The sequence below is a fragment of the Zalophus californianus genome, chromosome 10, assembly GCF_009762305.2.
Source record: "Zalophus californianus isolate mZalCal1 chromosome 10, mZalCal1.pri.v2, whole genome shotgun sequence".
Classification (NCBI taxonomy): domain Eukaryota; kingdom Metazoa; phylum Chordata; class Mammalia; order Carnivora; family Otariidae; genus Zalophus; species Zalophus californianus.
In genome coordinates this window covers 58,783,266-58,793,922 of record NC_045604.1, presented here as the reverse complement: position 1 = coordinate 58,793,922, position 10,657 = coordinate 58,783,266, and the positions used below count along the sequence as shown (strand labels likewise).

The following is a 10,657-nucleotide window of genomic DNA, read 5'->3' as shown; positions in this document are numbered from 1 at the left end:
CACCGCTCTCCTGAGGGAATGGGGGACAGGGGCGAGCTAAGGCCAGCTTGCTGAGGGCCTGAGGCTTGCCCTCCCCTGCCACGGACTCCAAGGACACTGAGCTTTGACTCTAGATCCATTCTCGGGTCTTTCTCTGGCTCTGAATGGGGTTCTTTTTTTAACAACACGGTGTCTTCCAACTCGATAAAAGAAACATAAATGTTTATTTTGTAGGGAATCTCTTAAAATGTACAAGAGACCCAGAGGAATGCGGAGCGTGGCGCAGAGAAGCCCCACCCTGGCTCTCGCAGGCCCCGCGGAACCCCAGAGGGTTTGTTTCTAACGTGTCTGGACGTTTCTAGCTGAGTAAAAGCCCCAGCCTTTTCTGTGCCTAAGCCGTTCCTGAAGCTGGTTGCTCTGCCAGAGGGAGATGTGTTTCTGAAAAGCTTGCCCCAGGGATTTTGGTCCCAAAGAAGGTAAAATATCCGCGGGCCACGTGGGTGCTGGTGGCCAGCACGGGCCACGCCTAGCTCCGGGGTTCAAGCCTGTGAAACAGCACCGCGCCCTGGGGAAAGGAGTTGCATGCAGAGGGCGAGGCGTGAATCCCTCTGACACATGCAGGCGCCTCAGGACAGGCAGGCCTGGGGAGAGCAGGCCGAACTAAATGACTTAATGTTGGCTAAGTGAGGTTGAGCAAGAGTGAAGAAAGCCCACGAGAGGGAAGCAAGCAGGAGAGCTCACACCTGGCTGGAAATAACTGGCCTCCTTCCCATGAGAGAAAGTGCAAGATTTGGCTCCCTATTGAACATTTTGTCTATTGCAATTCATTCCGGGCTTTTAGACGAGGACTGTTGCAGGGTTCCCCCGCGTGCCTCCTCCTGCAGGTCAGCAGGCATGCATTCGACTCCTTGCAAAATGCAATCCCTTCCCCTGGAGGCCAAGGCAGATAGGGAGGAGGGTAGAGGTATAAAGCAGCCTAGCTGATGTATGACCCGGCCGTTAGATGAACATCAGAGCTGTTGTGAAGCACTAGTCTGGCATCCTGGAATCCCATTAGATGGAGAAATACATCTTGATAAGAGGTTTAGCCTACCCAGCGTGATACATTTTCTCTTACATACTAATAACTCCCCTCTGATCCAAGCTGGTATTATTCTTTGCTATACAGATGTTCCCAATCAATGTTTGGAGGTTCTGCCTTGGCATTTTAAGGTTAATGAAGTTACTGCACTGTGCTATATGGTAGCCAGTGGCCACATGCAGCCATTGACATTGAAATTATTTAAAATTAAATAGAACTTAAAATTCAGATCCTCAGTCACACTAGCCACACTTCAAGTGCTCAGTAGCTACATGTGGTATTGGAGTGTATTGGACAAGTGCAGAGATGGAACCTTCCCTTCGTCACAGAAAGTTCTGCTGGACAGCGCTGGCGAAGACCTTGCAGGGGCGGGCAGACTTTTCCTAAGCTGCACCGCCCACACACTCACAAGACTGGTGAAGGCCGTTCCAGTTGGAGGGAACAGCCCAAAGGTTCAGGCTGGGGGAGGGGGGTGGAGAGAGAGAGAGAGAGAGAGGCCAGCGTGATTGCATCAGACTTGGCAGGGAGCCAAGCCTCGAAAGCCTTGCAGTCCGGGCTAAGAAACTGGGATGTTGTCCTGAAGGCAAAGAGTTTTAGGCAGAGGAGTAGTAAACAGGGATTTGCAGGTGAGCAAGCTCACCCTGCCAGTTGGTGGGGGGTGACAATCTGAATTCATCGGAGCAATTCATTATGTGGTTGTTGCGGAGCTCAGTCACACACCAACTGGATTTTCCGCAGCAGTGGGAATGAAGATGGCCAGGAGGGTCTGAGGAGGGTTAGGGAGAATGGGAAAGGGCTTTGGCAGAATATAGTGACTGGGCGGGGGGGGGGGGGGGGCAGCTGGAGAGAGAACACTGGAGATGAGCAGTGACCAGCACCACTAAGAGATGGGAAGCCGGGTCACCAGGAAGTGATCCTGAGGGCGCTGGGGCTGGGGCGGAGGCAAGAGGGAATGATGTAATAGTCCGTTCAGAAAGTCCCGGGAAGACACAAGTGCTTGAAACTTCCCCAGTCCCTGCTTGACTGGGCTTCTCCCTACATATTTGTTACTTGTGAGCATCCTCCTTGAAAAGCCAATCCAAGATTTCTAAATGTTCTGCCTCCTCCAGTATCTCTCAAATCAAAGACCCGACTTCTGTCTCCACTGACCCTTCTCTACTGCAGACCATCCTAATTCCAGGCCTACAGACAGCAACTACCTCCCAGCCTTCATGTGGGCCCAGCTCCCTTCCATCCCACGGTCCACAAAGGGGTGGTCTTTCTAAAATCAGTAATGTGGTCCACGCACTTCCTCAGTAGTCAGTGCCTCCCGTAGGGCCGGCAGGATAAGGGCCCAACCCCTAAGCCGCCCGGACCACCAGGCCTTTAGCGATGCCGACCCCACCCGCCTTCCAGGTCCTCATCACACCCGCCCGGCTCAGTGGAGCTCCGTTCCGACCACGTGGGAGGCCCGGGCTCTCCCTGGCCTCCACAACTTCTCCAGCATCGAATACCAGCCCAGCCTGGCAAGTCTTCCCCTGGCTGAGTCCTCTTTCTTCTTCCAGGAAGCTTCCTAGAAAGCCGAAGGTAGTCGCTTAACCGGCTGAGCCACCCCAGGCTCCCCTGGACCCTGAATTTTAATTGCCTGTTTGTTCCCTCTGCAGAATTGAGTGCCTCACCTGAATTAACTCGTATCAACCTTTAAGGTGGATACTATTATCATCCCCATTTTAAAACAAAGGAACTGCCCCCACAAAGAGGTTAACTTGTCCAAGGACACAAAGCTAGCAACTGGCAGTATGGAGATCCAATCAGTGAGGTCCCGGACCCACACGTGTCACCACCATGCAGACGGGTCCTTTTCCCTCCTTTCAGCCCCAGCACAGATCCCGGCCACTGCTGCCGATGCTAAATAACTTTTGTTCATCTCCATGAGGGTCCACACAGTTTACTCATTCAGTAAATAATAGGTTCCTACTTCTCAGGGTGCCTGTAAGAGTGAACTTGAGATGATCAAATGAAAATGTTAATACGTTCATCAGTTTGCAAGCACTTTCTGAGCACTTCCTGTCTGCCCAGGCACTGGGCCCGGGCCTGGAGGTAGAGAATGATGACAGAGCCCCTGCCCTCCAGGAGTTCAGGGACTTGCCAGAGGAGGGAGGGGTCAAGGGCTCATGTTCAAAAAAAAAAAAAAAAAAAAAAAAGGAGATATCATCTCTTCTCCATTCCTCCTGAAGCCTTCATGGATTAGGTGCCTTCTCCTAAAAGGAATTCACCGAATCTACCTTCTCCAGCGATGCTGCGGGAGGTGGCCAGAGCCGCCGCTGTGGAAGCGGAAGTGGTTTTAAGGGTCTCAAGACGCGAGCCCGTAGCTGGACCAGAACTTCTGTCCCTGCGGCGGCGGCGGCCGCGGCCACAGCCAGGAGGCGCTGCTGCCATCTGCTGGCCGGAGAGGGGACGTGCCCGCTCCCGTCCTGTTGGTGGGAGGCGGAATCGCAGCCCGAGCGGGACGCAGAGCCGGGTCGCTGCCGCAGTGTGTTTATCCTGGACGCGAGGAAAGTGACAGGAAGGTCACATAACTGGTCTGCGGCATGGTCGGGACCGGAAACCAAGTGTAGGGCTCCTACAAACCTGGTGCTCTCTCCTCTGGACTCGGGCGCGGGCAGACCTTCGCAATGCAGTCTGGGAGTTGCAGAGCTGCCCTTCCAGTAACCGCCGGCCTGCCTTCTCCCCGTCCGCCTTGTCCAGCCTCGCCCGGGCTGTGCTTGGGCTTGCTCAGAAGCCAGTCAGATAAAGGGAAAGAAGCTTTTGAAGTTTGGGGGAAGGAAGGATTGTGGGCACCCTCACATCCCAGCTCCTCACCGGAGGCTTTTGTCTTCTGGTTCTAGTCATTTAATGGCAGGCCCTGCCCCAGGCCCGGGGATATAGGGGTGAGGGTGGGGCGTGCGTAGGGAGGAGGGCACACTCACCTCCAGGACAGCGCAGCCTCTGTGGAATGGGCCCCCAGACGCTCGGCCCACATCTCCTATAAGCTCCAAACACCTCTTTGTTTTGGCCAAGCCGCGCTCACAGGGGTCCTCATGTGCACGCCCAGGCTGTCCTACACACCCACCCGTCTTCCCCCCCGGCTTGCCCTCCACCCACTCCAGGAAGGGACAGTGTAACCAAAATGACTTGTTCCTGAGGCAGTTCAGCTAAGTCTTCTGAGCTGTCGGGCTTTTGTGGGTGCTACCGTCCACCACTCTATTCTTACCATAGCGCAGGGGGCTAAGCGAGCTTTACTGGGGCACCTGCTTCCGCTAATGGATTTATGAGCTTGCCAAGGTCAAGGACGGGTCTTTTATGTCTTTGTAGCATAACCTCCACTCCTTAATCAGTTCCTGGTACGTGGTGATTAGTCAAGACATGTTAGATGAATAAGTGAATGAATAAGATGAATGATATACGAAATAATGAAGTCAGAAAGCGAGTAACTTTTACGTAGAACCATGAGAGGAGTACCCAACTTCTAGAAGAACAACTTTGAAGGGGATGATACTTACACGCAGGTTACTATTTGATGTGTTTATTTTAAAATCAGTCATCGGCCTAATAATTTTTTTACTTGTATGGCACGTTGTCATTTCCAACAATTTTTCACTTCTGTCATCTGCGATCCTCACACCCATGCACTGAAACAGGGAGGTTAGGTGACGAGCCACAGGAATAAAGTATGTGTGTGGTAGAGCTCGTCTTGGAACATAATGCTGTAATTTCCCAGGCAGCTATTCTTCCCATGTCCCAGCCACCAGGCCTCTGTGGGGCACGGTTATGTTGCCAGGATGAAAAGTAAGCGCACCTCCGCTTTTTGCAGGACAATGAAATACTGGCCTACTAAAGAGACACCTGTCTGGTGGCACCACCTGTGGAAATCACTAAGAGAAATCCAGGTGTGCATTGAAGCAAGACATGGCGAGGCCCATCAGGAGAACCCCCTCCTGGGACCAGAAGAGGACTGGAATCAACAAATGGAAATCCTGGTGCACCTGCTTGAGAGGGCCACCTGGGTTCATGGAATGAGCCAGCACAAGGGAGCTGTGGCAGTGCAGAGGTGGGCTGAGTCTACATGGATTCCACTTGTACCCTCAGAGGCACAAAATGCCACTAAGAACTGTTCTATCGGGGGACGCCTGGGTGGCTCAGTCGGTTAAGCGTCTGTCTGCCTTGGCTTCAGGTCATGATCCCGTGATCCCAGGCTCCTGGGATCGAGCCCCGAGTCTGCTTCTCCCTCTCCCTCTGCCTGCTGCTCCCCCTGCTTGTGCTCTCTCTCTGTCAAATAAATAAATAAAATCTTAAAAAAAAAAACAAAACACACACAACTGTTCTGTCTGCCAACAAAGAGAGGCAGTGACTGCAGGTGGCCCTGGGCACATTCTCCAGCGTCTGGGAAATGAAGTTGAGTGCTATTACTTTCTTTTCCTTCCTTCCTTCCTTCCTTTTTCTTTCTTTCTTTTCTTTTAAAGATTTTATTTATTTATTTGACAGAGAGACACAGCGAGAGAGGGAACACAAGCAGGGGGAGCGGGAGAGGGAGAAGCAGACTCCCCACTGAGCAAGGAGTGTGACACAGGACTCGATCCCAGGACCCTGGGATCATCACCTGAGCCGAAGGCAGATGCCCAACGACTGAGCCACCCAGGCCCTCCATGCTGTTACTTTCTTAAACAAGCAAACAAACTCTAAGCATGTACATTGTACCTGCATCAGAATTACTAGTATTTCAACTTAAAAAAAATCTATTTCCACAGATACTCGATGCATGTGGAAGCCGCAGTCAGGCGCCACAAAACTATGTCTTTTCAAATCTTGCCTTCACAGACCTTAAAAGCACTTGCCCTTTGCAATGCTGTACTACGTACAAGAGATGGGACAACTGGACATGTAAAAATAAACATTTTAAGTTTAATAGATTCACTAGAAATTGTATCTGTCACAAAGTGTACCATTTTGATATTGATATTTTTCCCCAGGACACACATTTTGAATGGGCTGAAATGAACAGGTCAAGCTGAAAATGAGAGGTAAGGGAGTTTGTGTGAAGTGAAGAGAGAGTAAGCATGACCCTGCTGACCCTTTCTGACCCTCCAGAAAGGGAGGGTTGAAACCAGCGTGGCTGGTTCTGTGTCTGGAACGGAAGAGAATATGCGGGAACCTGGAGGGTGCCGGCTACAGAGAAAGGGTAATAATGGGTAACTGCAAGAGGAGGAGTCTGCCTGAAATCTTTGTTCTCTTTCATGAAATGTTAGAAAGGATTGTCCAGGATATTAACTCTCATCAGGAATTTGTTTTTTTGAATATCCTGCATGTTTACCTTGCCGGATACAATTTTTTCCCATGATGGGAGACTCGAGATTGTTTGAAGCCATTGGTCTTCTATTAACTCAGAGCTTGAGTACCACCGTTCCTGAGAAGAGGGAGAGGGCCAAGAATTAACCAGTGCTCCTCCACTTGTGTGACTAAGGCTGGGCTCGTACAGAAATGGTCCAGTGTCCTTGAGCTTTCAAAACCATGTGAACCCACAGACAAATGATGAATTTTGCTGCCCAAACTCAGATACTGACACATGATTTTAAATAAACCCATAGAAGTATACATCCATTCACATATTCAACAAATACTGGGTACAAGGTGCCATGCTGGATGCTACGTGTGGTTTTGCCTTCCAAGAGTTCACATTCTCATGGGGAGGAAGGACATGCCTAGCAACCTAACACAGACTGGAAAGTGGTGAGGGCTACAACGAAGGGGCAGAGATCTTGCTGAAGCAGATGTGAATGTGAGCGAGATTCTGTGGGAACTCAAAGGGGAAGAGGCACACACATCTGAGCTACAGATCCATCACCCCTTTCAGGAAGAGTCCAGAAAGGCCTTCCATGCTTGGGGAATCCTAACCAGGCAGTAAGCTTCTGGGGCTTCCTTAGAAAGGTGGGCTTCCCCATCCCAGCTTGCTGGCTGATGGTACATACTTTGCTCATGTTCAGCCAGCATTTCTCCAGCACATTCCCCTGTGTTTCAGAGAACTGTAAGGCTGTGTTCAGGAAGAGGTCACAGTTCTGCCCGTCTCCCATTAGTATGCAGACATAGGCCATCAGGTGGTAGAGCCTCGGGTAGAAGACAGGGCCAGTGGTATTCTGAGCCACGAGGCTCTCCAAGTTCTGAAGGAAAAACAGCATATTCGAATCAGAAAGGGGTCCTTGGCTGCAAAGATTGTTCCTCCACAGATGATTTGGGAACATTTCAAAGCTTCAAGCAATCAAATGAAAAAGCACATTACAGGGCACCTGGGTGGCTCAGTTGGTTGGGCGACTGCCTTCAGCTCAGGTCATGATCCTGGAGTCCCAGGATCGAGTCCCACATCGGGCTCCCTGCTCGGCGGGGAGTCTACTTCTCCCTCTGACCCTAACCCCTCTCATGTGCTCTCTCTCTCTCTCCCTCATTCTCTCTCTCAAATAAATAAATAAAATCTTTAAAAAAAAAAAAAGCGCGTTACAGAGACATATATAGGAAGCAGCAGACATAAGGTGACACTCGCCAAGTGGCGTAGCCTCGGCAGTCCACCCGGACCAGGAATGCAGTGTCGGGGGGGTGCTCACTAACCCTTCCCTGCAACCACTTTTTTTTAAAAAAATACCTTTTCTTTTGATTACTAAGGCATCTAAGTTATTGTTCAAAATTTAGGGGGAAAAGTATAGAATAAGAATTACCTATAAGCCCAGCACCCAGAAAGAAATATTTTTGACATTTGGGTATATGCTTTCCCACTTATTTCTCTGCCCTCCCCCTTCTCTAAAAAACCAAGCAAAAAAATAAGCAGGCTGGATGTAGCATGATAAAAAGCAGAGCTATGCTTTTTATGCCATGCTAGAGAAGATGGAAGATGTGCCCTATAGAAGTGTCACCTTTCAATTCCAACCAATGGCTCCCCTTTAGGAACGTGGGCCTCGAGTCACCAGATCCTCCAGTTTTTAAAAGAAGAGTCAGAAATTCAGAATTTTATGTCAAATATCCCAATGTTTAAATGCACTGTGTCTGACTTAACCAAATCTCCTTTATGAAATACATATAGTTTTTATTTTCTCCTAGTTTTTTAATGCTATCAACCTGAGATCAATATCTTTATAGATAAATTTTTGTTTGCCATCTGATTATTTCCTTAAAAAAATTCCCAGGGAGAGAATTAACCGATGTGTGTATTTTAAAGATATTTTGCCAGAATGCTCTCTGGAAAGTTTATGGGAGTCTTTCAGAGTATAAATGTGTCTTCTTTCATGTTTTTGCTAATTTGATGGTCAATGAAATAATGTCTTTTTGTTTTGTTGCATTTACTTCAATGTTATAGAAATGGAATCAAACCTTTGAGTTTTCCAGACTGATCTATTCCATGTCTATTTAGCCCATTGATTATTTAAGAACTGAAACATCTACTCTGAACATTGTTCTGTGTACCGTGGGAGATAACACACTTTGCCCCTCTTTCGTGGTCCCGTGTTCTCTCTGCTTCCTCCGTCACGCCTTCCCAGCCCCAGGCCTCCTCCCCTACCTGCTTCTCCAAATCAGAAAAATCACAAACTCCTCGAGTAGAGAGACAGTATTTCTCTCATCTTTATTGTAACCCTGGTAGCACCCACTATATTTTTAACCTGTCCTGGCTTTGGGATACGTGAGTTTTTATCACTTTACTACTCACTAAATAAAGATGTGCTTTCTTTTCGGCATCTGCTAGTTTGTCTATCTGGATTTTCATATATCAGTTTGGCTGAAAGTATGGTACACCTTTGTTATTAATCAATAGAAGTGATAATGACAGCCAATTCACTTGTCATATGTAATGTGCCTGGTACTTGAAAAAAAAAGAGAAAGTTGGAATAGATCACGTGTGAGACGGTTAAAAAAACAAAAACCTATTTTTTCTGACCAACATGGAGTTAAGCATGTCTCAAATCCCTCATAAGTCATTCTTTCAACTTAAGGAAAGACATTTAATTACTCTATTACATGAAATTACCCAATACATAATAATTACGTAAAACAACACTTTCTATAACCAAGCAAGTCCATATCCTGAGTGAGAGCCAGTAGAATGCTTTATTATCAGAAAAAATAAATACATGCTCTATGTCAAAGAGCACGTACCTCTAAGCAGTGATGACAATGACCTTTTCTGTGTTTCAGGCAGTGATTAGTAAGCAATGTGAACAAAGTGCAGGAAGAGACGCTGGGCCTGGGTGTCCTGTGAGAGTTGGTGCACGGCTCCCACCGGGGCAAACTGAAGACTCTCCTCCCCACAGCAGGAGTGAAAGGACCTGCCTCCTAACAACGTTCCAAGGATGAAAGGAGCACTCTACTTTGAGATGCCTTGAAGTCCCAGGATGCCTTGTTTTGGAACATTTTGACCTCTCTGAAACAGGGACATTCCTAAAGTTTCAGCACCTGGGTTCTGCTTACATCCTTAAGGACCCTTCCAGCAGATTCTTCTGTAGATCATGAGAAGGTAGTTTGGTCAACATCTTGATTTTAAAGCCTTCTAAGACCCTAAGCAGAGAACCCAGACAAGCCTGTCCAGACTTCTAACCTGCCAAACTGTGAGATTACAAGTTTGTGTTATTGGGGCAGTGCCTGGGTGTCTCAGTTGTTAAGTGTCTGCCTTTCGCTCAGGTCATGATTCCAGGGCGCTGGGATCGAGCCCCACGTCAAGCCCCACATCAAGCGCCACATCAGGCTCCCTGCTCAGTGGGGAGCCTGCTTCTCCCTCTCCCACTCCCCCTGCTTGTGCTCTCTCACCGTCTCTTTCTCTCTCTCCGTCAAATAAATAAAAATGTTTTTTAAAAAAGAATTTTGTGTTATTTAAGCGGTTAGGTTTGTGGTAACTGGGGACCCAGCAATAGAAAACGAATACACCTGTGCTCAGTTTTCAAAAGAACAAGGCAAACCAGTGTCAAGCTGACACCAGAGATTCAACCCTACCGTCCCTTGGAGGGCTTGCCCAGTCTAGGCTGTAAACCTAGAGGTGGGTACCACGTGTAATTTGGTCCCCTTTGTACCCCCACAGCTGTACCCGGTGGTTACTACATATCAGCTGAATATTTTACTTATGTGTGTATTTTGGCACTCAGTACAATTTTGTTCCATGAGTGGAAGATATGCACATTCTGTGTGGCTTTCACTGAAGTGCTTGAAAACTCATTTTCTAAGTTTTTTTTAAAGAAGGTAACTTAAAAGACACATTCAGGATCAGCTGAATATTTTAAACTTCCACGTGCGAAGACTTACCCACCGAGATGTTTATCACATGAACAGCAGTAAAATGCTACAGAAAAATTCCTGTCCCAGAACAGTTTGGCCTATTGTCTCACAAGATCTTTGAGATTTTATCTGCAAGAGAAAATACTATGCTTCCTTTTAACTCGTGGTGGAGAAAACAACGTATTGAGAGGAAATCATTCACAATATATTTTATTTGAGAGCACGTTTTAAAAAATGGAAACGTGCACATGTGCACAGAAGAAAAAAACCTGAACGGTGGTGTCTCGTAAAAAGCGGTTCTCCCTGAGCAGTAAGGTTGTGGGCAATTTGTATTCT

General features: G+C 48.1%; 1 protein-coding gene across 6 annotated transcripts in view; it reads right to left on the bottom strand.

Annotated features, from left to right (window-relative positions):
* Positions 1-5,960: 5,960 nt before the first annotated feature.
* ADCY10 (adenylate cyclase 10) overlaps positions 5,961-10,657 on the bottom strand; it is a 91,410-nt gene continuing 86,713 nt past the window's right edge. For all 6 annotated transcript variants that reach the window (XM_027611580.2, XM_027611579.2, XM_027611582.2 and 3 more), the window contains 2 exons: positions 7,045-7,233; positions 5,961-6,482 (listed from right to left, as the gene is read on the bottom strand). In XM_027611580.2, the coding sequence (XP_027467381.1) occupies positions 6,321-6,482; positions 7,045-7,233 (351 nt within the window). In that variant the 3' untranslated portion in view covers positions 5,961-6,320. The remainder of the gene's footprint in view (positions 6,483-7,044; positions 7,234-10,657) is intronic.